General features: G+C 42.9%; 1 protein-coding gene and 1 pseudogene across 1 annotated transcript; one reads left to right on the top strand and one right to left on the bottom strand.

The window, feature by feature from the left end:
- The first annotated feature begins 3,782 nt into the window (after positions 1–3,782).
- Positions 3,783–4,482, top strand: LOC132223731 (small ribosomal subunit protein uS5-like; annotated as a pseudogene).
- Positions 4,483–9,359: 4,877 nt separating this feature from the next.
- LOC132224824 (probable ATP-dependent RNA helicase DDX53) lies at positions 9,360–11,273 on the bottom strand. The gene has a single exon (XM_059679926.1). It carries the CDS (start codon positions 11,271–11,273, stop codon positions 9,360–9,362), a length of 1,914 nt encoding a protein of 637 aa, XP_059535909.1.
- Between the last annotated feature and the right edge of the window lie 16,188 nt (positions 11,274–27,461).

The raw sequence follows: 27,461 nt of genomic DNA on the forward strand, positions 1-27,461 counted from the left end.
CCCTATCCCCCAGTGTCTTATGTCCATTGGTTATGCTTATATGCATGCATACAAGTCCTTCGGTTGATCTCTTACCCCCCTACCTCCTGCCACCCAACCCTCCCCGGCCTTCCCGCTGCAGTTTGACAATCTGTTTGAGGCAGCTCTGCCTCTGTATCTATTATTGTTCAAAAGTTTATAATGGTCTCTATTATCCATGAATGAGTGAGATCATGTGGTATTTTTCCTTCATTGACTGGCTTATTTCACTTAGCATAATGCTCTAGCTGGTTTGGCTCAATGGATAGAGTGTCAGCCTGGGGACTGAAGGGTCCCGGGTTTGATTCTGGTCAAGGGCACATGCCTGGGTTGAGGGCCCAATCCCGAGCAGGGGTATGCAGGAGGAAGCTGATCAATGATTCTCTCTCATCATTGATGTTTCTATCTCTCTCTCCCTCTCTGAAATCAATAAAAACATATAAAAAATAAAATAATAAAAAGCAATTCACTTACAAAAAATTTGTCGATCAGTGTAAACCAGTTTCTTGACCTCAGTACCATAGATATTTTGGGCTGAAAAATCCGTTCTTGTAGGGTGCTGTCCTGTGCATTATCTTTATCCCTGACCTCAACCCACTACTGGAAGCCAGTAGCAATCCTGCTGCCTCAGTAGAACAAGCAAAAATGGCTACAGATGTTGGCAAGTGTCCCCTACAAGGCAAAATTAATTGAGAAACGTGTTATAGAGCAAAACAAAGATAGGAAAGTTGGTAGAGGCTTTGATATAGGAGAGTATATGAAAAATAAATATCCTCATTTTGTTTTCCTCCCTAAATTTCCTTCTTGGTTTCTCTGCAATTGAATTTGGGGACAGGGCGTGTTGCACTTTATCTATTGCAAAGCTTCTCAACTGTGGCTCCACTGACATTTGGGCCACGTATAGGATTTCATTCTGCAGAACCCACAAGACATAATTTTAAAACTCTCTAATTTTTTTTCCTTTGAAGTCCTTTCTTGGTTACGATGCACTTAGTTGTGTTTGCTTCTGCTCTCTCATGGATTCTCCATCTCAGTCCTATTGATGCGTGGGCCAAATCATTCTTTGTTGTGTGGGGCTGTCTGTTTAGCAGCACCCTTGATCTCTACCTAGTAGGTGCCAGTAGTACCTTGCCGCATCACCTCCACCCTCTGTAGCTGAAAAAACCAATACTGCCTCCATATATTGCTAGACATCTGGAGGGGTGGGGCAAAAAGTACCCCCGGTTGAGAACCACTGTTATACCTCTACTAACATATCCCCATGCAGTGATTCTTTTCTGCCTTTTCTTTTAGAAAAAGTGTGTTTCTCTCCTGTTTTTACTCATAGACATCGAGTGATAATTTTGTTGTTTCTTGAACATGACTGAGGAACCTCACTTCCCATCTCAAGTGGTTTAATTGTTACATTTCTCTTTAACAAATATAGGATTGCCCCTAGGAGGAGTTCTAGCAAGTAACATACTCCAATTTGCTAAACATTAATCATTTCTTCTCTGAGTGAACACTAACAGGCCATTTGAACTTCTAACACGGGTTTGGCTATAGACTGCTTTGCTTTGGAGTAAATTAGCACATACCTCTCTGTTTCACTAAATCTGAACATGTGGGCAACCTCAAGACAGGCATATTGTCTTACACCATAGGTGAGTTAGTTCCTCTGAACTTGTTTCATTTTCTGCAAAATGTGAATAAGATTACCTTCTAAGTGGGGTTTTTGATAAAGATTATAGGTTATAAGATAAAGCACCTGGTATATATCAGACGCTCAATAATAATGTTAACCATTATTATTAGTTTTATTAAGAGACTAGTGGCCCAGTGCACGAAATTCATGCATGGGAGGGGTTCCCTCAGCCCAGCCTGCACCCACTCCAATCAGGGACCCCTTGGGGGTGTGGGATCAGGCCTAAACCGGCAGTCAGACATCCCTCTTGCAACCTGGGACCTCTGGCTCCTAACCGCTCACCTGTCTGCCTGCCTGATTGCCCCTAACCCCTCTGCCTGCCTACCTGATCGCCCCTAACTGACCTCCCCTGTCAGCCTGATCTCGTCCCTAACTGCTCTCCCCTGCTGGCCTGATCGTCTATACTGCCTCTGCCTGCCTGATTGCCCCCAACTGCCCTCCCCTGCCCGCCTGATCTCACCCCCAACGGCCCTCCCCTGCTGGTCTGATCTCACCCTCAACTGCTCTGCCCTGCCAGCCTGATTGCCCCTAACTGCCTCTGCCTCAGCCCCCATGGCTTTGACCAGAAGGTAGTCGGACGTCAGGAAGATGGCTGGTCAACCCAGTCTAATTAGCATATCACCCTTTTATTAGTATAGATAGATTATATAGGATAGGATTGCTTAAATGGGGGGGGGGGAAGCCATTTTCAGCAAGAGGAGATGCTCTTGGCAGACAAAAATACATAATCCCTATATCTGGACTGATAGCCAGCGATATGCACTATACTGTCAAACTGGTCATTAAAAAATTGAACCACTTTCTCACACCTTACACCAAACAGCTGTTGCCCTTAAAACTCCTCCTTAGCCCCCACATTATGTCCTGCCTTCACATTTCACCCAGATTCAGTTCTGATTGGTCGGTTTCGATGCCAGTCAGTGTCAAAAGCTCCGCCTCCTTGGCAGCCATTGGCTCCTTGCAGTTCACCCAGATTTGGCTCTGATTGGTTGGTTTCTATGCCAATCATTGTCTCTGGGCCTATCTCCAAGCCTGATCAGAGAGGCGGGGCTGATTAGCAGCCCCCATGTCTGCTGGGGAGGCCCGGAGGGCGAGGCTGCTGACCAGGCCCAGAGAGAAAGAGAGAGGCAAGGGCTGATCAACAGCTGCTACAAAGGCTGTAGATCAGACCCTGGTTCTCTCTCTGGGCCTCTCTCTGGGTCTGATCCGCAGCCCCCTTAGCAGTCAGTGCTGGGTTGCCACACCCAGTGTTCGGTCATCCATTCAGTTGTTTTAGACATTATGGACCCTGGCTTTTTATATATATAGATATTGAGGCCTATATAAAGAACCTTTAAAGCCAGAATTTAAACCTCCAACACCTATACTTAGAGTGTTTCCCTCTTTATTTCATTAATTTCTGAGTTAGTTGTTGTGGTCACAGCTGAGGCATGCTGGGAAAAAAAGATTGTTGCATTAATTTTTTTGTTATTGTTTTACCAGAAATTTTAAGGCTTTGCTAATTCGAATGTTCTCAAAAACACTGAAATTTAAAACTTAGCATCCTTGTATTTCTTCTTGCAAAGTGAGAAGATGCAAATTGCGTCTAAAGAAAACATAAGAGATAGAATTTTAAATTCGGAGTTTTACTGAAATTGGTTTCTATGGCAAAAGTGTCATTTGATTGTCTTTTACTGTTTTTCCCAGTAGATTAGATATATTTTTCTTTCACATTTTTCCCCCTGAAGTATGTATGTGGTTTTGACCTTTTCAAGACAAATTGAAAAATAAAATCTGATGAAAAGAAAATAGACAAGTTGCGAGTCACATCACAAAAAAAAGTCAATAAAAAAGCAGAATGTGCTTCTTTTCGAGGAAACACCAAATGGCGGATGACACCAGTGCTGCGAAGGGCTGGAGGCAGGGAGGGGGGTGTGAGTGGCAGGAGGGGTGCTGGAATAAGGGGCTACACAGGCTTCAGTGGAGGATTTGGCAGCTGCATCAGGGCCAGGTCTCTGACTGCTGAGGTTGGGGTCGGGGCTGAGTCTGTGGAGCTCATGGAGGCAAGGCCCAGGACAATGAGTGGATTCCCAAGCTGGGCCGTCTGGTCAAGGACATGAAGATTAAGTCCCTAGAGGAGATCTAGCTATTCTCTTTGCCTATCAAGGAATCCGAGATCATTGACTTTTTCATGGGGGCGTCCCTCAAGGCTGAGGTTTTGAAGAGTATGCCCATGCAAAAGCACACAGATGCTGGCCAGAAGACCCGGTTCAAGGTATTTGTCACCATTAGGGACTACAATGGACATGTTGGTCTGGGTGTTAAGTGCTCAAAGGAAGTAGCCACTGCCATCCATGGAGCCATCATCCTGGCCAAGCTTCTCTATTGTCCCTGTGCAGCAAGGCTACTGGGGGAACAAAATAGGCAGGCTCCACACTCTTCCTCGCAAGGTGACTAGCCACTGTGGCTCTCTACTGATGCTCTCCATCCCTGCCCCCAGCGGTACTGGCATTGTCTCTGCCATTGTGCCCAACAAGCTGCTGCTGATGGCCTGTATTGACAACTGCTATACAATGGCCAGGGGCTGCACTGCCACCCTGGGCAACTTCGCCAGGGCCACCTTTGATGCCATCTCTAAAACCTACAGCTATCTCACCCCAGATCTCTGGAAAGGGAATGTGTTCACCAACTCTCCCTATCAGGAATTCACTGGCCATCTTAGAAAGACCCACACCAGAGTTTCTGTGCTGAGGACCCAGGCTCCAGTTGTGGCACCACATAATTTTATACAAGAAAAATAAAGGGAAAGAAGCCTGCTAATAAAAAAAACCAGAATGCACTATTCTGGTTATTAAAAGGGGGTTCCTGTTTGTTACACAGGAATGTGCTCTTACATAGATTAGAAAAGAAAGTAATTTTGATTATAATATCAAACAATTTAGAGGTGAAAGGGACCCCAACATTATCCTATCTAATAAAAGAGAAACATGGTAATTGGCGTACGACCGCTACCCTTCCCATTGGCTAATCAGGGCGATATGCAAATTAACTGCCAGCCAAGATGGCGGCTGGCAGCCAGGCAGCTGAGAACAGGAGGCTTAGTTGCCCCAGCGATGGAGGAAGCCAATGGCTTCGGGGCTCTGAGCTCCTGAAGCAACAACTCCAAAAGATACAATGTTTCAATTATAGAAGCTAAAAGATGGCGGTTAATTTGCATACTCAGGCTGAAAGCAGTGGAGCAAAGCCAAACAGCCCTGAAATCACAGAGCAGAGAGGCCTCACTGCCCAGGGATCAGCAGAGCCGGGAGGCCTCAGGGCACCAGGATCAGTGGATCCGAGAGGCATCCTGGCCCGGGATCAGCGGAGCTGAGAGGCCTCAGGGCCCCCATATCAGCGCAGCCGAGAGGCCTCCCGGCCTGGGATCAGCAAGCCAAGAGGCCTCCGGGCCCCAATATCAGTGGAGCTGGGAGGCCTCCTGGCCCCGGGACCAGCGGATCTGAGAGGCCTCAGGACCCCAAGATCAGCGAGCCAAGAGGCCTCAGGGCCCCAATATCAGCGGAGCTACGAGACCTCAGGTCCCGGGACCAGCGGATCCGAGAGGCCTCAGGGCCCGGGGATCAGCGGAGCTGAGAAGCCTCAGGGCCCCAAGATCAGCGGAGCCGAGAGGCCTCAGGGCCCAGGAGCCAGCGGATCCGAGAGGACTCAGGGCCCCAAGATCAGCAGTGCCGGGAGGCCTCAGGGCCCCAAGATCAGCGGAGCCGAGAGGCCTCAGGGACCCAAGATCAGCGAGCCAAGAGGCCTCAGGGCCGCAATATCAGCGGAGCTACGAGGCTTCAGAGGCCAGGGACCATGTGTTTTTTTTCTTTCAATTTGTTTATTTGATGTATCACGTTTATTGATTTGCGGATATTGTACCATCCTTGCATCCCTGGGATAAATCCTACTTGGTCATGGTGTATGATCTTTCTGATGTACTGCTGGATCTGATTTGCTAAGATTTTGTTGAGGATTTTGGCATCTATGTTCATGAGGGATATTGGCCTGTCATTCTGTTTCATTGTCTTGTCTTTACCTGGTTTTGGTATTAGGGTGATGCTGTCTTCATAGAATGAGCTTGGAAGTGTTCCTTCCTCTTGAATTTTTTGTAGTAGTCTGAGGAGGATAGGTTTTAGTTCTTCCTTGAATGTTTGGTAAAACTCCCCTGTGAAGCCGTCTGGTCCTGGGCTTTTGTTTGCTGGAAGCTTTTTGATGACTGCTTCAATTTCTTCCATAGTTATTGGCCTATTGATATTTTTAGATTCTTCCTGACTGAGTTTTGGAATGTTGTATTTTTCTAGGAATTTGTCCATTTCCTCCAGGTTGTCTAGTTTGTTGGAGTAGAGCTGTCCATAGTATTTTTTAACAATCATTTGTATTTCTGTGGGGTCTGTTGTTATTTCGCGTCTATCGTTTCTGATTTTGTTTATTTGGGTCCTCTCTCTTTGCTTCTTGGTGAGTCTGGCTAGAGGTTTGTCAATCTTGTTTATCCTTTCAAAGAACCAGCTCATGGTTTCATTGATTTTCTGTATTGTTGTTTTTGGTCTCTATGTCATTTATTTCTGCTCTAATCTTTATTATCTCCTTCCTTCTGCTCACTCTGGGGTTTTCTTGTTGCTGTCTTTCTAATTCTTTGAGTTGTAGAGTTAGATGATTTACTACCATTTTTTCTTATTTTTTGAGATAGGCCTGTAGAGCTATAAACTTCCCTCTCAGGACTGCTTTCATTGTGTCCCATAGGTTTTGGATTGTTGTGTTTTCATTGTCATTAGTTTCCAGGATGTTTTTGATTTCTTCTTTGATCTCATTGTTAACCCAATCAATATTTAATAACATGCTATTCAGCTTCCAACTGTTTGAGTATTTGGGGTTGTTTTTATTGTAGTTTATTTCTAATATTATGCCATCGTGGTCTGAGAAGATGCTTTTTATGATTTCAATCTTCTTGAATTTGGGGAGACTTTGCTTGTGACCCAATATGTGGTCTATTTTTGAATATGTCCCATGAGCATCAGAGTGGAATGTATATTCCGTGGCTTTGGGGTGAAGTGTTCTGAAGATGTCTATTAAGTCCATCAAAGAATTTAGAGGTGAAAGGGACCCCAACATTATCCTATCTAATAAATGAGAAACATGGTAATTGGCGTACGACTGCTACCCTTCCCATTGGTTAATCAGGGCGATATGCAAATTAAGTGCCAGCCAAGATGGCGGCTGGCAGCCAGGCAGCTGAGAACAGGAGGCTTGGTTGCCCCAGCGATGGAGGAAGCCAATGGCTTCGGGGCTCTGAGCTCCTGAAGCAACAACTCCAAAAGATACAATGTTTCAATTATAGAAGCTAAAAGATGGCGGTTAATTTGCATACTCAGGCTGAAAGCAGTGGAGCAAAGCCAAACAGCCCTGAAATCACAGAGCAGAGAGGCCTCACTGCCCAGGGATCAGCGGAGCTGAGAGGCCTCAGGGCCCCAATATCAGCGGAGATGAGAGGCCTCAGGAACCCCAAGATCAGCGGAACCTACTGGCCTCAAGGCCCCGGGACCAGCAGAGCTGAGAGGCCTCAGGGCCCCGGGATCAGTGGAGCCGAGAGGCCTCAGTGCCCCAAGATCAGCTGTGCTGGGAAGCCTCAGGGGCACAAGATCAGCGGAGCCGAGAGGCCTCAGGGCCCCAAGATCAGCTGTGCTGGGAAGCCTCAGGGGCACAAGATCAGTGGAGCCGAGAGGCCTCAGTGCCCCAAGATCAGCTGTGCTGGGAAGCCTCAGGGGCACAAGATCAGCGGAGCCGAGAGGCCTCAGGGCCCCTGGATCAGCGGAGCCGAGAAGCCTCAGGGCCCCAAGATAAGCGGATCTAAGAGGCCTCAGGGCCCCAAGATCAGTGGAGCCAGGAGGCCTCAGGGCCCCAAGATCAGCAGAGCTGAGAGGCCTCAGGTCCCCGGGACCAGCAGATCCAAGAGGCCACAGGTCCCTGGGATCATTGGAGCTGAGAGGCCTCAGGGCCCCAATATCATCGGAGCCGGGAAGCCTTCTGTCCCCGGGTTCAGCGGAGCAGGGAAGACTCCAGGCCCCGGGATCAGCGGAGACAAGAGGCTTCATGGCCCCAAGATCAGCGAGCCGAGAGGCCTCAGGGCCCCACATCAGCAGAGCCGAGAGGCCTCAGGGCCCCGATATCAGCGGAGCCTAGAGGCCTCAGGGCCCCGGGACCAGCGGAGCAGAGAGGCCTCAGGGCCCTGGGACCAGCGGAGCAGAGAGGCCTCAGGGCCCCAAGGTCAGCGAGCCAGGAGGCCTTTGGTCCCAGGGATCAGCAGAGCTGCGAGGCAGCGCCCGCCCCGGAGCCAGAGCCCAGGACCCTAGATTTACCACAGGCCCCTTCACCCCTGCCCTTGCCTCGCCTCCGCCGCAGCCCCCCTGTCCAGCTGCTGCCCCGCCTGCTCATGTCCAAATCTGAGGCCAGCCTCCTCCAGCTACTGGCAGGGGCCGCCACCCAGGGGGCACCCCTGGCCCCCAGGGGTAGCCTGTGGGAACTCTTCTTGGCTGCCACAGCCACCAGCCCATGAGGACCACCCTGCTGCTTAACTCCCAGGCCCTGAGCACAGTGTGGAGCCCCCATGCCTGGAGGGCGGGGTCCGGGGCGGGTGCAAGTGTGCCTGGTGCAGTGGGACTTGCTGGGGAGCCGACCGCCTTCCTGGCCGGGCCTCAGGCCTGGCGCCCAATGTGGAAGGGCCGCAGTGCGGCCACCAGGCCCTGAAGGCTGCCCTGAAAGTCACACAAAGAAAACCTTCTACTGGAGGGCAGGCATGCGGTGCTCTGGGAAGATTCCAGAGGTAGGGAAGGAAGGTCACGGAAGGGAACAATAGCAAGAGGAGATCCCGAAGGTTCTGAAAGCAGAGGACCAGCTCCTTGCAGACCTGAACTCCGTGTGGGCCTCTTTATGGGCCCTGGCTGTGGGAGACACCGGGGCGGGGCCGACCAGCCAACCACCTGTGGCCCCTCCCCCCAGCTGGCCCCATCCCCAATCGGCCCCCCCCATCAGGGGCAAGCCAGCTGGCCAACCTCACACGTCCCTCCCCCCCTCCACCGCCCCCCCCCCCCGGCCACCCGGCTCGACGGCCCCAATTGGGGCGGGCTGGCCAGACCCCACCCATTCACAAATTTGTGCACTGGGCCTCTAGTTTTCTTATGAATTAAAATAATTAGGTAAGTACATTGGAAATATTTTTAGGGATTATTGTGGCACTGATCACTGGGTGAAAATGGAATATATTAACTGGGATAAGCTTGATAAAAACTATGTTTCATTTCAGTACAACTATTATAAAACAAGAAAAGTGCCATTGTTGTCTACTACCAAGTCTTTTAGAGAAGACACAGATGGATATGGCAGGCTATAATAGAATCTAAACTTTAACCAACACATAACATCTATTTTCCCCCCACAGAATCTCTCACTCCGTCATTTTCAAAACACTTGACTTTATTAAGGAGTTTACACACAATATTCAAAGCTTAGTGGTATTATTAAATAATCAGTTGTCTTCAAACTATCAGTATGGTTCCAATGCTTTTCAATAAGTATCTTGAACACTGCATATCTTTAACTTATCTTGAATCTTCTGGTAGTCTGGTACAACTTCTTTTCACTGCAGATCTTAATGAAACTCCTTGGGTTTTTGTTGAAATAGTTTTGATTTGTTTCCTGTGTCTCTATTTTGTTCATCTAACCTGTATTTTTTGGCCATTGTTACAAGAGCTTCTGGGATACTTTGATTTGATCTTTCCAGAATTTTAATCAATTCAGGGGCAGTCTTCCAATCATTTTTCGTCATAAGAGTAATGGACGTGCCAGTCTTTCCTGCTCTTCCAGTACGCCCTACTCTGTGTACATATTCTTCAATGTTTCTTGGGAAATCATAATTATACACATGTGTGATATCATCAACATCAAGACCTCGGGATGCTAAGTCAGTAGAAATCAGTATTTTCACATTTCCACTTCTAAAGTCATCTAATGCCTGCTCACGGTTACTCTGTTCTCTGTTTCCATGCAAGCATTGTACAGACAGGCCTTGGACACTTAAATCGCTGGATAAGTCATCAGCAACAATTTTTCTACTGACAAACACGATGACTTTGGCTTTGGGTGACAGGCTGCGTAGGAATTCTTTTATAAGAGATCGTTTTTCTTCTTCTGTGGTAACAATTATATTTTGCTTCACTGTATTTACAGCAACTAGATCCAGAGTACCAACATAAACGATCATAGGCTCTTTCAAATAAGTTTGTGAAAGTCGACGAATGGCATCTGGCCAAGTTGCACTTGTCATAATCATTTGCCGATCTGGGCGCACATCTAATAAAATCTTCATTATCTGAGGTTGAAATCCCATGTCTAGCATCTTATCAGCTTCATCTAAGACTAAGTAGGTTATGCTTCTAAGGTTGACAAACTTATTCATTTGCAGATCATTCAGTCGCCCAGGAGTTGCAATAATGATGTCTATGTCTTTGGCAACGTCTTTTATTTGTTGTTGTCTACTTCCACCACCGTATATACAAATACTTTTAAGATTTTTATATGCATACTTAGAACATTCATTTCCTATCTGGAGAGCTAATTCTCTAGTCGGTGTAAGGACTAGCATGCCGGGACCATTCCTCTGTTCTCTGGGTGTTGGTTGAGAACTGATGTGAATAAGCCCAGGCAATAAATAAGACAAAGTTTTGCCTGTTCCAGTCTGGGCGACTCCTACAAGATCTATCCCTTGTAGAACAATTGGCCACACCTGTGATTGAATTGGCGTTGGCTTTTGAAACCCTGCTTTTTGAATGTTTTTCATTATTTCAGGATAATTCTGGAAAGCGTCCTCAAATTTAATAGTTGGGTTGGGGATAGACCGTTTTTCACCATCTTTCAAATCATCACAAGTTATATTGAAATGTTCCCTTCTCCAAAGGTCTGCCTGCATTTGAGACAGAGAACTTGTTGCTTTGGATTCTATGTAAAAGTCTTTTGTAATTGGTGCTAAGTCTTCCCATCTTCTTTTCTCCCAGTCTGTCACTCTGGCCTTAATTCGATCCCAGTCTATCAGTGGTCGAACATCTCTAACAGTGTTATCTGTGGTTAAGTCTCTTGCAACAGCTGGTTGGGCTGCAGCAGTATTAACAGTGCATTCTGAATATTGGTAGTTGCTTCCTTGTCTTTCAACAATAGTCTCTAGAATCGCTTTGGCCTTTGCTTGCATATCCTTGCTGCCAAAAATGTTTACGTCTGCTTCGGAATCACCCTGTACCGGTATGATCTGTATTTTCGTGTTTGTCCTCCTCTGAATGTCTCTTATGTTTGATCCGCCATGACCAATCACTGTACCAATCAGACTTTTTTTTATTTTAAAAACAAGTGGAGGGCCTTGGGGGCCAGGAGCCCTAGGCTCCAGGTGGCTGGAGGACCTGCCCCAGCTCTGGCCTCTGCCACCTCTTCCTCCCCTGCCATCTCTGTAGGCCCTGCCAGCCCTGGGATCCCTTAGGTTTGGCTCTGCCCACTTCTGCTTTGGGGCCCAGGCCATTGCTACATGGTAGAATTGGTACAGACTTATCGCCTACCACCAGTTGGGAGATGTGGCCTCAGGTCTCTTTCTCTTCAGGCTCTGGAGAAACAGACCATACTGCCTTGTAGATAGGTAGTTATATACCCGTTACCTAGGGAAACATTTAATGTGATGTCACAGAGGGATGCCTGACCAATCACAGGCTTGGGACTAGGGTGAGGTAAGCAGGTATCTCTGAAGCAAATTTAAAGTGACACACACTCTCAGAGGTTGAGCCTATAGGCCTTTACAGGACCTTGGGAGTGAGTGTTTCTGCAACATGGGTGTCATAGGTGCCTCCATTGCTCACTTCATGCTAATTTTAGCTCAGTTTGGGAGCAGATTTGAAGCAAGCCATGAACTTATCCACATAGTTTTGCTTTTTTTTTTTTAAATAAATCAATTATTTCCACAGGAAGAAATGTAGTGGATTTGTTTGTTTCCTTAGATCCTTCTTCTTTTGCCAGTTACATCTTCATGGCATTTTTCTCTCTTCAGCAAAAGTTGAAGTTGCACAGAATAGGTTTGATTCTCCTTGTATCCTTGTATATGTAAGGACCAGTGTCAAATCCCCTTAAGGTTTCTGTTCATCAGGGTTAAATTCCTAGTTTTCTAAAATATTTCTTTTTTTGTTTTTGTTTTTGTTTTTGGTGGCTGTAGGCCTGTCATATATGGCTTTTATTATGTTGAGGTATGATCCTTCTACTCCCGCCTTGCTGAGAGTTTTTATCAAAAATGGGTGTTGGATTTTGTCAAATGCTTTTTCTGCATCAATTGATATGACCATGTGTTTTTATTCTTTCAATTTGTTTATGTGATGTATCACGTTTATTGATTTGCGGATATTGTACCATCCTTGCATCCCTGGGATAAATCCTACTTGGTCATGGTGTATGATCTTTCTGATGTACTGCTGGATCCGATTTGGTAAGATTTTGTTGAGGATTTTGGCATCTATGTTCATGAGGGATATTGGCCTGTAATTCTCTTTCATTGTGTTGTCTTTACCTGGTTTTGGTATTAGGGTGATGCTGGCTTCATAGAATGAGCTTGGAAGTGTTCCTTCCTCTTGGATTTTTTGTAGTAGTCTGAGGAGGATAGGTTTTAGTTCTTCCTTGAATGTTTGGTAAAACTCCCCTGTGAAGCCGTCTGGTCCTGGGCTTTTGTTTGCTGGAAGCTTTTTGATGACTGCTTCAATTTCTTCCATGGATATTGGCCTGTTGAGATTTTTAGATTCTTCCTGATTGAGTTTTGGAATGTTGTATTTTTCTAGGAATTTGTCCATTTCCTCCAGGTTGTCTAGTTTGTTGGAGTAGAGCTGTCCATAGTACTTTTTAACAATCATTTGTATTTCTGTGGGGTCTGTTGTTATTTCGCCTCTATCGTTTCTGATTTTGTTTATTTGGGTCCTCTCTCTCTGCTTCTTGGTGAGTCTGGCTAGAGGTTTGTCAATCTTGTTTATCCTTTCAAAGAACCAGCTCTTGGTTTCATTGATTTTCTGTATTGTTTTTTTGGTCTCTATGTCATTTATTTCTGCTCTAATCTTTATTATCTCCTTCCTTCTGCTCACTCTGGGGTTTTCTTGTTGCTGTCTTTCTAATTCTTTGAGTTGTAGAGTTAGATGATTTACTACCATTTTTTCTTGTTTTTTGAGATAGGCCTGTAGAGCTATAAACTTCCCTCTCAGGACTGCTTTCATTGCATCCCATAGGTTTTGGATTGTTGTGTTTTCATTGTCATTAATTTCCAGGATGTTTTTAATTTCTTCTTTGATCTCATTGATAACCCAATCAATATTTAATAACATGCTATTCAGCTTCCAGGTGTTTGAGTATTTTGGGTTGTTTTTATTGTAGTTTATTTCTAATATTATGCCATCGTGGTCTGTGAAGACGCTTTTTATGATTTCAATCTTCTTGAATTTGGGGATACTTTGCTTGTGACCCAATATATGGTCTATTTTTGAATATGTCTTATGAGCATTTGAGTAGAATATATATTCCCTGGCTTTGGGGTGAAGTGTTCTGAAGATGTCTATTAAGTCCATCTGATCTAGTGAGTCATTTAGGATTGCTGTATCTTTGCTGATTGTTTGTTTAGAGGGCTTATCCAGTGCTGTCAGTGGTGTATTAAAGTCTCCTACTATGATTGTATTGTTGTCGATCTCTCCTTTGATATCTTCCAGGAGTTTTTTTATGAATTTGGGTGCTTCTGCATTGGGTGCATATATGTTTACCAGGGTTATATCTTCTTGTTGTATTGAACCCTTTAGTATTATGAAGTGGCCTTCCTTATCTCTTGTTATGGCCTTCACTTTGAGGTCTATTTTGTCCGATATAAGTATTGCTACCCCAGCTTTCTTTTCCTTTCCATTTGCCTGAAAGATATTTTTCCATCCTTTCACTTTCAGTCTGTGTGAGTCCCTTCTAATGAGGTGAGTTTCTTGTAGACAGCAGATGTATGGGTCATGTTTTTTTATCCATTCAGCCACTCGATGTCTTTTGGTTGGAGCATTTAGTCCATTTACGTTTAAAGTTATTATTGAAAGGTACTTGTTTGTAGCCATTTCTTTTTTTGTGTGGCTTTTTTCTTTCTGAGATTTTTATTTCTTCTTTTTACACCAGAACTTTTAGCATTTCTTGCATGGCTGGCTTGGTGGTGATAAACTCCCTTAGCCTTTTTTTGTCTGTGAAGCTTCTTATTTCCCCTTCAATTTTGAATGATAGCCTTGCTGGATAGAGTATTCTTGGATTCAGTCCTTTGCTTTGCATCACTTTGTAAATTTCCGTCCATTCTTTTCTGGCCTGATGTGTTTCTGTTGAGAAATCATTTGATAATCTAATGGGAGATCCCTTGTATGTAACTTTCCGTCTCTCTCTTGCAGCCTGTAAGATTCTCTCTTTGTCCTGAACATTTGCCATGGTAATTATGATGTGTCTTGGTGTGGGTCTTTTCAGGTTCACCTTGTTTGGGACTCTCTGGGCTTGTGTGACTTTTTTCTTCCCCACCTCAGGGAAGTTTTCTGATATTTTTTCTTCGAGTAGGTTTTCTAATCCGTGTTCATCTTTCTGTTGTTCTGGCACCCCTATTATTCGTATGTTGTTTCGTTTCATGTTGTCGCAAAGCTCCCTTAGGCTCTCCTCCTGTCTTTTAATTTTTTTCTCCAATTGCAGTACAGTTTGGGTGTGTTTTGCTTCCTTGTCTTCTAATTCACTAATTCAGTCCTCCACTTCTCCTAGTCTACTGTTGATACTTTCAATGGTGTTTTTATTGCAGCTATATCGCTCTTCATTTCTTCTTGGGTCTTACTTAAGTTGTTGATTTTTTCATCTGTTTCTTCTAGGTTCTTGCATATCTTATTGATTTTTTCCTCCGTCCGGTTTATGCACTCTAGGACCCTTATTCTGAATTCTTTTTCTGTCATGTTGCATGCCTCTGTATCACTTAGCTGCTTTTCTGGTGAGTCCTCTTTTTCTTTCCTTTGGGGGTTTCTTTGTCTACCCATGTTTGATCTCACTGACATATCTAGACGTTCAGTTGTTCAGTGGCTGCTCCCTGGGTGGTAGTGACTCCTTGGGCTGTGGTTGCTCTTCGGGCGGTTGTGGTAGCAGCTGCTCCTCAGTTGGCAGCAGCTCCTCTGGTGGGTGCTGTTCACAGCTGTGGTGGCTCTTCTGGCTGGTGGGGGGAGGTTTCACATACAGCTGCTGTTCCACAGACAGAGGGTGTGATGCTCAGGAGGCTGCTGTTGCTTGGATCGGCTGCGTTGATTTAAAGGCACAAAATACAACACAACAAGGCACCACGTACCAGGCACTTAGTCCTGCCAGGTATTCAGGAGAGTGTTGAGTTTCCCTGCGATACACTGTTCCTCTTTGTTGTAAACCACAGTCCTTATTTTAAAGCAGTCCGCATTTGTTTCCCAGACTGCCTTATTTTGTGTTTAGCAAAGAGTCAGTTTGTGGCTCAGCCTCTGGGTGGCAGTGTTCTGGGGTTGACCTCTGAGGCTATACGGCTTCTCTATCGCACTTAAAACTGGTTTGGGGAGGTCAACTATCCAGAGCTGTTTCTTTAATTGTTACCCTGCTCTCTAAAATATTTCTTGATATGTCATGGTTTCCATGATGCACATCATCCTGTTCCTTCTCCATTGGGAATGATTCATTGAGGAGCTTTTGTGATATGGCACATAGAACTACACAAATCAGCAGAAATGGCCTTAACTTTATATGTATTCATTACTGAGCATGACAGTTGTACTCATTCTACCTATGAAGTCAAGACACAAAGCCCCTCACTGGAACATGATGGGCATTTGAGTCCATTCTTCCTCATCCTGTACTTACATGATTGATTTTTCATTTTTTATTTAACTAAAAGTAGGCTTTATAGTTATCATTTATAGTCACCCTATGGTCAATTGCAGCAGCCAATTAATATAACCTTAATGCTGATTCTCTCATTTATCCTAGTAACTTCTAGTTTTAAGTCTTTTGCCAGTTACATATTCATGTAATTTTTCTCTCTTCAGCAAAAGTTGCTGATTAAAATTTGAACCCAATCAGATATTGGGTAAAAGTCGGTGCAACACTGGGAAAAACCTTCTTCATGTCAGTATTTTTCTGGAAAAGTACTTTCTTTTTTTTTTAATTAAATCTTTATTGTTCAGATTATTACATTTGTTCCTCTTCCCCCCCCCCCATAACTCCCATCCTCCCAGTTCCTGCCCCACGCTCCGCCCTCACTCCCCACCCACTGTCCTCATCCATAGGTGCACGATTTTTGTCCAGTCTCTTCCCGCATCTCCCACACCCCTTTCCCCCCCAAGAATAGTCAGTCCATTCCCTTTCTATGTCCCTGATTCTATTATGATCACCAGATTATTTGTTCACTTGATTCTTAGATTCACTTGTTGATAGATGCGTGTTTGTTGTTCATAATTTGTATCTTTACCTTTTTCTTCTTCTTCCTCTTCTTAAAGGATACCTTTCAGCATTTCATATAATACTGGTTTGTTGGTGATGAACTCCTTTAGCTTTTCCTTATCTGTGAAGCTCTTTATGTGACCTTCAGTTCTGAATGATAGCTTTGCTGGATAAAGTAATCTTGGTTGTAGGTTGTTGGTATTCATCACTTTGAATATTTCTTGCCATTCCCTTCTGGCCTGCAAAGTTTCTGTTGAGAAATCAGCTGACAGTCGTATGGGTATTCCCTTGTAGGTAACTGAGTTTCTTTCTCTTGCTGCTTTTAGGATTTTCTCTTTGTATTTTGCTCTTGGCATTTTAATTATGATGTGTCTTGGTGTGGTCCTCTTTGGATTCCTTTTGTTCGGGGTTCTCTGCGCTTCCTGAACCTGTAAGTCAATTTCTTTCACCAGGTGGGGGAAGATTTTGTCATTATTTCTTCAAATAGGTTTTCATTTTCTTGCTCTCTCTCATCTTCTGGCACCCTTATAATTCTGATGTTGGTATGCTTGAAGCTTCCCCAGAGGCTCCTTACACTATCTTCGTATTTTCGGATTCTTTTTTCATTTTGCTTTTCCAGTTGGGTGTTTTTTATTTCTTCGCATTTCAAATCTTTGACTTGATTCTTGCGCTCCTCTGGTCTGCTGTTGGGAGTCTGTATAGTATTCTTTATTTCAGTCAGTGTATGCTTAATTTCTAGTTGGTTCTTTATCATAACATCGAGGGTCTCATTAGATTTCTTGTAGATCTCATTAAGTTTATTGGAAGCTTCTAGACAGTTCTTGAGAGACCTTAAAAGTGTGGTTCTGAACTCTATATCTTCCATTGACAATTTTGTCCTGTTTCTTTGTCTCCGCATTTTTTTATGATTTCTTGGTGCACCCCCTAGTGGTCTTTGTGTGCAGTCTTGTTGTAGTTAAGCCTTGATTGTTGTAGTTAATACTGGGGGGATTTGACCTCCAGGCCAACTGGCTATGAGAGTCAGCTGTGTCTGCAGTGGGAAAACTTCTGTCCTCTGGAGAGGTGCTAATCTAGCCTTTGCCTGAGGCTATCTGGCAAATGGCTCTGTGCAGGGCTTGGGCGGGGTGGGTAGCACTGGATCAAACAGGGTGGGCGGAGCGAGCAGTTATGGCTGCTCTCAGTTCCGTCCCTAGGGGCTCTGCCTCACAGAGTCCCAGCAACCGCTGCAAACCTCGGAGAGAAAGCTGCCTTCGAGTTCCAACTGAAGCCAGACAGTCCTGCTTCTCCCGTTTGAGTCTGGGTCCCTAGAGACTCGCCCAGATCTGGAGCTCAGAGTCTGAAACTCCCTCCCGATTGAAAACAACAACCGTGCCCTCCGCCGCCAGCCCGCTCCGCGCACGCACTCCGCACCTTAGTATTTCACTTCAGCACTGCGCCTCCTCTGAGTCTGGGTATGATATTCTCTTTCCTCCTAGTTGTAGAATTTCCACTCAGCCAGCCTTCCTGTGGTTCTGGATGATGTTCGTTCTGTCTTCTAGGTGTACCCTTGAATTGGTTGTTCGAGGCAGCAATCTCCAGCGTTAACCTATGCCGCCATCTTCAGATGTTTATGGAAAAGTACTTTCTAAAGAAAGAATAGGTAGCTGGCCAAATATGTTGGTAAATATAACATCTTATATCTCTTATAGTCACAACTAGAGGTCCAGTACACAAAAATTTGTGCACTCAGAGGGTTGTGGGGGGGTCCCTCAGCCTGGCCTGTGCCCTCTCGCAGTCTGGGACCCCTTGGGGGATGACCACCTGCTGGCTTGAGCCTAAACTGGCAATCAGACATCCCTCTGGCAGCCCAACAGCCCTCGGGGGATGTCCACTTGCCAGTGGGGAGCAGACCTAAGCTGCAGTCAGACATCCTTAGTGCTGCTGAAGAGGCGGGAGAGGCTCCCACTGCCACCACTGTACTGGCAGCTATCAGCCTGGCTTGTGGCTGAGCAGAGCTCCCCCATGTGGGAGCGCACTGACCACCAGGGGGCAGCTCCTGCATTGAGCATCTGCCCCCTGGTGGTCAGTGTGTGTCATAGTGACCAGTCATTCCAAGTCTCTCTGCTGTTAGGGTCAGTTTGCATATTACCCTTTTACTATATAGGATAGAGGACTGGTGCACGGGTGGGGGCCGGCTGGTTTGCCCTGAATGGTGTCCTGGATCAGGGTGAGGGTACTGCTAGGGTGCCTGGCCAGCCTGGATGAGGGGCTGATGGCTGTTTTTAGGCTGGTCACACCCCCTTTAGGGTGGGGGTCCCCACTGGGGTGCCTGGCCAGTCTGGATGAGGGGCTGAGGGCTGTTTTCAGCCTGGCCAGTGACTGAAGCTCCCAGCCTCTCCTTTTTTTATTTTTTTTATTCTGGGATTTATTTACCTTCTATAATTGAAACTTTGTTGCTGTCACTGGAGCTGAGAGCCGGCTCCAGCTCTGTGGCCACGGCCTGCTGAAAGCAGGTATCTGGGGTTTGTTTAGCTTCTATAATTGAAACTTTGTTGCTTTCAGAGCTCAGAGCTGGGCCGTGGCAGGCGGGGAACCTTGGCTTCCTCCATCACTGAAGCAAGCAAGCCTCCTGCTCACTTCAGCTGCATTGCTGCCGGCCGCCATCTTAGTTGGCGGTTAATTTGCATATCACCCTGATTAGCCAATGGGAAGTGTAGCAAAGGTACGGTCAATTACCCATTTTGTCTTTTATTAGACAGGATTCATATTAGGTATCTCAGAAAACTCTGATAATTACAGGAATTGAGAAACTCAATTGGGCATTATTTACTTCAAAGTTTCCAAATGAATTTGTCAGTAGAACCTCTACTCAATATTTTAATTAAACTTTTTGTGTGGAAGAATTTTAGACTTATGGAAAAGTTACCCAGATTGTACAAGGGGTTCCCATATTCTCTTGAACCAGTTTGTTTCCTCCAATCTTATCTTACACTACTATGGCACATTTATCCAATATAAGAAACACACACTGGTGTATTAATATTAACTAATCTCCAGACTTCATAACACCAGTTTTATGTTAACGTATTTTTCCTGTTACAGGATCTAGTCTTGGACATCGCATTGCCTTTAGTGGTCATGCATGATTTGTGACAGTTTTTCATCCTTTCTTTATTTTTCATGGCCTTGTCAGTTTTGAGGAGTAATGGTCAGGTATTTTGTAGAATATCCTTCCAATTAGGTATGCCTGATGTAATTTCTCATGTAATTTCCCAATTTACACTTGGGCTGTGGTTTTTTTTGGAGCAAGTTTTGAGCTTCTTATGCCTTGGCGCTGCTATCTGTAGACTGACATAGTAATACCTATCTCATACACACAGACACAAACTCACAGTTACACTACTTGGTTCATAGTAGGAACTCTTTAAGTCCCAATTACCCATGTTATAGAAACAATAGTTATACAGAGACAATTATGGAGGTCCCCAAATGACTGTCTAAGAATTTCTCTGAGAGTTTCCTCTAGTCTACACCAAAATAAAAAGAATAAGGATAATAAAAGGTTTTTTTTAAAAAATTTTATTCAACTTAAATTATTTTATTCTAACATCGTGCTCTTCTATTTTTGTAAAATATCCTTTTAAAAATACAATGAGGATTTAAAATGGTTTTTTAAAGATCTTTACTAGAACAGAAAAAGTAAAACTAATACCAGTAGCCAGATTAGGTTTTGAAATATTACTGGTAAGTGAAATCAAAGGCATTATAAGCACTCATCTAGCACATTAGTAATTGCATACCATTCAGCATGTTATTAGATATTAATGATGATGGCAGGGAAGAAGGGCTAGAGTGAAGTATTGGAGGCTGGAGAATAGAGGCAAAGACCTATAAGGGATATAGGTTTTATCTGTCACTAGGAGGTCTGAAATTAGAGATAAGATGATGTTGAAGTTTCAGGGTAAGAAACCAATGTGACCTTGGGAAACGGATGAAGACAGCCTAAAGGACTGGGATAAATGATGCAGGTTATAGAGAAAAGGGGAACTGGAGAAAGATAGTTTAGGTCAGGGGAAAGGAAAAGGGAACTGTCAGGAACCATAAAGACAATCAAAGAAATTGCATTTAAATTTTCCAAAGAAAGGGAGTGAACTTAGAGTGAAGAAATCAAATGACACTGTTGGTATTAATTAAGGAAGCAGGTCCATAGGAAGAAAGCAGGATGCAGTGAGGTATAGGATGGGGGCTGTGTTTGCGGTATTTTAAGTACATTAGACTGAGAGATTTGAACACCGTGGCAGTGGTAATTCAGAGAAAGGAACAGCTAGGAAGAGAAGGGAGCCAAGTAACAACAAACATTTTCTTAGTCCTACTATATACACAAGAATAAATTCAAAAACGAATAAAAGACTTAACTATAAGTCGCAAAACCATAAAAACCCTAGAAGAAACCATAGGCAGTATAATCTCAGACATATCTTGGAGCAATATTTTTGCTGCTATGTCTCCTAGGGCAAGAGAAACAAAGGAAAAAAAGAAACAAATGGGACTGTATCAAACTAAAAGCTTCTGCACAGCAAAGGAAACCATCAACAAAATGAAAAGGGAACCCACTGAATAGGAGAACGTATTTGCCAATGAGGCATCTGATAAGGGGTTAATTTCCAAAATATGTAAAGGACTTACACAACTCAACACCAGGAAGATAAACAATACACTTAAAAATGGCCAAAGGACCTGAATAGACCAAAAGAGAATATGAAAGATATTCAACATCACTAATCATCAGAAAGATTCCAATTAAAACCATAACGAGGTACCACTGCACACCTGTCAGAATGGCTACCATCAATAAATCATCAAACAATAAGTACTGGCAAGGATTTGGAGAAAAGGCAACCCTTATGCACTGTTGGTGGGAATGCAGACTGGTGCAGCCACTGTGGAAAACAGTATGGAGTTTCCTTAAAAAATTAAAAGTGGAACTGCCTTTTGACCCAGTGATCCCAATTCTGGGAATATATTTTAAGAATTCTGAAACAGCAATCAGAAAGAATATATGCAGCACTGTGTTCACTGCAATGTTATTTACAATAACCAAAATCTGAAAACAGTCCAAGTGCCCATCAGTGGATGAGTGGATAAAAAAGCTGTGGTACATTTACATAATAGAATACTATGCAGCTGTATAAAAGAAGGAACTCTTACCCTTTGGGACAGCAGCGATGGACTTGGAGATTATTATGCTAAACGAAATAAGCCAGACACAGAAAGACGAATAGGATATGATCTCACTTATATGTGGAATCTAATAAACAATGTAAACTGACAAACAAAATCAAACCAGAGGCATGGATATATGGAACAGACTGACAGAAGTCAGAGGGGAGTGGGAGGGGAGGAGTGGGTGAAAAAAGTGGAAGAGATTAGCCAAAGAACATATGCAGATGCATAGCCCATGGACACAGACAACAGTGTGGTGATGGCCAGAGGGGGATGGGTGGAGGTGGGTAGCGGTGGGAAATGTGGGACATCTGTAATATTTTTAACAATAAATTTTAAAAAATACATACATTTAAAATGCAATTATCAAATTATTTCATTTATGTATCTCATTTAATCATCACAGCAACTCCATGTATTTTTCTTCTTCATGTGAGAACATTGACACTCATAGATGTTACATAATATATCCAAGTTCATGCAAAGCTATCCTCCTATATAATAAAACCTTAATATGCAAATTGACCCAACAGCTGAATGACCAGTCATATGACATGCACTGACCACCAGGGGGCAGACACTCAGTGCAGGAGCTGTCCCCTGGTGGTTAGTGTGCTCCCACAGAGGGCGTGCCGCTCAGCCAGAAGCTGGGCTCACAGCTGGTGAGTGCAGTGGCGGTGGCGGGAACCTCTCCCTCCTCCGTTGCAGGTGGGCAGTAAGGAGTGAGGGGTCCTGGACTGTGAGAGCCCCAGGCGGTGAGAGGGATGTCTGACTGCCAGCTTAGGGCCTAAGCCGGCAGGTGGACATCCCCCAAGGGGTCCTGGACTGTGAGAGGGAGCAGGCTGGGCTGAGGGACGCCCCCCTCCCTCTAGAGCTAGTGGTAAATAAGTAAGCTGAATTTAAACACAAGTTTAATCAATCAGCTCCCTGGCCTTTCCCACTCCTCTCCACTCCTGTTTATAGAGGAAAACATGCTGGATTTGGTGCCTGATTATAGAGATGGAATTAAAGAAGTGTTAAATCAGAGATAACTTAAGTTTATGAATTAGAGAGTCACTGAAGCAAAGAATCTTGGAGCCATTTTACAAAAAAAAAAAATTGGACTGGAAGTCATTGAGAAGGCAAGAAGTGTTTGGTTTCAGACATATCCAGTTTGTGGTGTGGTTCCAATGGAAATGTTAAGTAAGACTGGAGATTTTGGACTATAGTTCAGATGAGGAGATAAGGAGTAGAGATATGAACATAATCAGCATAGAAGCTGTAGTTGAAACTGAGAATGGATATTCTTTCCAAGAAGTAGAATACCAAAAGACAGGTTGAAGAATAGCTTACAGGATTAGCAAATTCATATTATTAGATAATGAGAAGAGAAGGACAGGGAACCAAGCGAAGAAACAAGAAATATTTAATAGAATCAGAAGAAAGTGTTCTAATATGAAATAAGGGCAAAGAACATGTTGAGAACGCCTGGTAAGTAGAATACTGAATTTGGAAGAAGGAAATCACCAATGATGTTCAGGAGGGCCTTTTTTTGTTGAATAACAGAGGAACACATATTACAAGGGAAGCAATTGGGCTGAGACAACTGAATCACTGGGGAACTTTGTATAATGGGGACAGAACTTTACATCTTGTACCAAAAGCTGAAAGGCACTGTCTTAATTTTTAAACAAGGCTTCTAGTAAATCAGGATTTCATGGCCAAGTTGCTAGGATTGTTCTGTGAAGGAGCCAATGGATTTCAAGATTAATTATCACGAATATTGGAAGAAAATGAACTTTCAAAATATGTGGATGGAAAAACAAACCCAAAATATGTGGGAGGATAGGATGAGGGAGAGAATCACAAGGAAACAAGAACCATTCATTAATAGTTTCAGAAAAGGAAAGTCTTTCTAGAAGGAGGGGGAGGGAGTACTGGGAGTTCTTTCAAGGAGATTACAGTGCTATTTTTAGCTACCCATTAAACCTTTCTCTATCAAATTTAGTTTATTCTTCACAGAGTGGGAGATGCATTATTTAGGTATATGAAGAAGTAAAGCTATTGAAGTAATTAATTCTCCTTTCAGCACAAATAGTAAAAAAAATACTGTGAGCTGATTAGCACCTGCAATAAGCTCCTTTGGAGAAATTCTTGCTTACCAGCTACTTCCTATGGAAATTTTAACATATTGGCATTTATTTAAAAATAATAACCTTCAATTATCCAGTGGCTCTATTTTGAGGCATTTGAAGGGCTTTTTAGGACTATTTCATTTCTGATAGCTACGATGTAGGTAAGTGGAAAGAACAACGGTATTATCTGCATCATTTGCATTATATACAGAAGCCAAACAATAATCCTTAGAATCATGGGATTATAGAGATGGAAAGGACAGACTGGAGAGCATCTATTCTTAACCCTCTCATTTGCAAGTGAGAAAACTAAAGTCTACAGAAGCTCTGTCCAATAGATGCATGATGCAATTTTAGTGGACACATTTCTTTTTTTTTTTAAGTGAACAGAGAAAGAACTCACGGACACAGACAAATGTGTGGTGATTTTGGAGGTGAGTAGTGAGTAGAGGTGGAAGAGGGTATAGGGGAGATAAATAGTGATGGAAAAATAAAATAAAGAAAATAATAATTATTATTTAAAAGAAGCGAAAAGGAGAGATTTCTAATTCTGGACAAGATGGTGTAGGCAAATTTCCCCCTATTCCTCCTGCTTATTTATTCCATATCTAAAGAAAACAAGGAGACTATAATACCTGCAGAGAAGGCAGACAAGCGAAGGACTTTGGAACTTGAGGAATGACAAAATGGTGAGGTATCTGGGTTTCCTTTTTTGCCTACCTTACATTATCCAGGATTGGGTGCTGGAGGAGCTTGCAACTCAGAAGTACCCACAGGCATGACCAAAAGCAAAGCCCTAATAAAAACCTGTTCTTTTTGTTGTTGTTGTTAATATGTTACTGTGCCCAAGTTGGAAATTAAACTTTATCATAGGTATGTATGTATAGGGAAGAAACATAGTATATATAGTGTTCGGCACTATCTGTTGTTTCAGGCATCCAAGGAGGGGGGTGTGTGTCTTGGAATATATATCCCACAGAGAAGGAGCACTACTGTATATATAAGATCCATTTTGAGTTAATTTTTGTATCCTCTGTAGGGTGGATGCCCAAATTCATTCTTTAACATGCAGATATCCAGTTGTCTCAGCACCATTTGTTGGGAAGATGTACCAGCAAGAAATGGGTTGCGAAAATTGTAGTCTCCAAGGAGGGCTTACTTCTTAGTACCACTTCAAATGTGGCCATGGAAGATAGAGAACAAGGAAGAGCCTTCCACAGTGTGGAGTCACGGGCCACAGAAATTTATAATAAAGGGTATTCATCCTTTTTAAAAATATATATATTTTATTGATTTTTTACAGAGAGGAAGGGAGAGAGATAGAGAGTTAGAAACATCGAAGAGAGAGATAAACATTGATCAGCTGCCTCCTGCACACCCCCTACTGGGGATGTGCCCACAACCAAGGTACATACCCCCAACTGGAATAGAACATGGGACCTTTCAGTCCTCAGGCCAACGCTTCATCCATTGAGCCAAACCAGTTAGGGCAAGGGTATTCATCCTTTAGAGCAGAACTAGGATATAATGAAAACCTGTTATTTTAAGCCATAGGCCAGGAAAGGATCAGCCTTGCAGGAAAGAAAACTTTTTGATAATAACTGCCCTACTCACACATTACAGAAAACAGACAAACAAACAAACAAACAAACAAACAAACAAACAAACAGAATCCAGTGCACCTCTCCTAGCCCTATCAGCAAAAGCCAAATGTGGAGCCTATATTTCCACTCTCATCCATTGGTAATGAGATATCTCTATCTCGCCCCACTGGGGTGGTGTCCAAGGAGCCCAAGTTTCCAAGAATCTATTTTCAACACTACCCAGAGGTAATGAGGTGCCCTCTCCAATCCCCTCTATCATGTCAGTAGCAACCATAAGGGGAGTCTGGACTTCTGTCCTCACCTAGCAGTAACGAGGCATATCTTACTTCTCCACAGTGTATGTTAGGTTTGAATGGGGAGCTTGGACTTCCACACTTGCCTGGCAGTAATGAGGCAGGGCCTGACTTCCCACAATGCATAGGGTCAGTGGAGACCTGAAATAGATTTAAATAATATTCAAAGTCCATAATATAAAAAATATCTAAGACAGAATTGAAAATTTCTCATCATACCAAGATTCAGGAATAATGAGAAAGAAATTAATAGGTTACAACACTGATAAAAAACAGATAGTGGAGTTATCTGAAAAGGATTTAAAGGCAAGGATTATAAAAAAAAAGGTGTCAGTGATCAATTATGCACATGCTAGAAACAATTGAGACAGAAAGTGTTAGCAAGAAGTAGAAGATATAAAGTAGAACCAAGTAGAAATTTTAGAACTGAGAAATATAATAAAATAATCTCCCTGAATGGGCTCAGTGAAAGAATGGAGATGAGAGAGGAATGAAGCAGTGAACTTGAAGATGGGACATTAGAAATTAACAAATATTAACAACAGAGAGAAAATAGGCTAAAAAAAATAACAGTCTGCGGGATCTGTAGATAATAATAAAAACTCTAATATTCATGTCATTAGGGTTCCAAAAGAGGAGAAAGAAGATGAGTATGAACAAACATTCAAAATAAGGACTGAAAATTCCCAAATTCATGAGAGGTATAAGCCTACAGCTTCAAGAAAATTAGTAAACTCCAAACACAATAAACCGAAATAAATCCATGCCAAGACATATCATAATCAAACTTCTGTATTGTGAAGACAATGAAAAACACTTGAAAGCAAATAGAGAAAATTACACATTATGTATAGGGGAATACCAGTTCAAATTTTAGCAGATTTCTCATGAGAAATCATGGATGCCAGAAGGAAGTAGCATAATATTTTTCAAATGCTGCATAAAAAATATGATCAACCAGAATTCTGTATCCTGAGAAAATACCATCAGAAATGAAGATAAGATCAAGATATTGTCAAATGAAGGGAAATGAGAATTTATTGCTAACAGACCTAACCTAAAACAATGACTAAAGTATATTCTATAAATAGAAAGGAAATGAAAAAAGAAGGAACTTTGCAAAATCAGAAAGGAGGAAAGAAAACAATAAGCAAAATATGGGTAAATATAACAGACTATCCTTCTCTTCTTGACTTTTCTAAATTGACAATTGAAGCAAAATTATAACAATGTCTGATCTGGTTTTAAATAGTGAGAGGTAATAGTTAAAACAATTATAATTGGGGAAGGAAAAAGGGACATAAAAAGGTAAAGTATCTGTATTTCATCAAACTGTATAATAATGATACCAGTAGACTGTGATAAGTTATGGTTATATAATGTGATGCCTGGAGCAACCACTAAAAAGCCATATAAATAATGTACTCAAAAGCACTAAAGGTGAATTAAAATGAATTCTAAAAAATGCAACTAATCCACAGGAAAAAAAGCATGCTCAAAATTATCAGTTTTAAGCATAATGAAAACACCTCACAATGAGATACTATTTCATATCAACTAGGATGGCTATAATAAAAAAGGCAGACAATAAGTGTTGGTGAGGGTATGACAGAGAAATTTAAATCATTGTACATTGTTGGTAGGACTGTATTATTAGTGCAGTCCCTTGGAAAACATTTTGACAGATTTTCAAAAGGTTAAACATAAAGTTACTATAGAAATAAATAAGTAAACAAAGTTACCATATGACTTAGCAATTCCATTCTTAGGAATATACCCAAGAGAAGTAAAAATGTGTTCACACAAAGACTTGTACATAGAGGTAAACAACAGCAGTAACAATAGTAGTCAAAAAGTGAAAATAACCTAAATTTCCATCAATTGATGAATGGATAAATAAAATGTGTTATATCCATGAAATGGACTGTGATTCAGCAATAGAAAGGAATGAAGTATTGATAAATGCTATAACATAGATCATCCTTGAACACATCATATGGAGTTAAAGAAGCCAATCGCAAAAGACCACTAT

Source organism: Myotis daubentonii, chromosome X (assembly GCF_963259705.1).
Source record: "Myotis daubentonii chromosome X, mMyoDau2.1, whole genome shotgun sequence".
NCBI classification, from domain to species: Eukaryota; Metazoa; Chordata; class Mammalia; order Chiroptera; family Vespertilionidae; genus Myotis; species Myotis daubentonii.

Excerpts from the sequence above, each read along its gene's own strand:
- LOC132224824 (XM_059679926.1), bottom strand. The coding sequence starts at position 11,273 with ATGGCCTGGGCCCCAAAGCAGAAGTGGGCAGAGCCAAACCTAAGGGAT.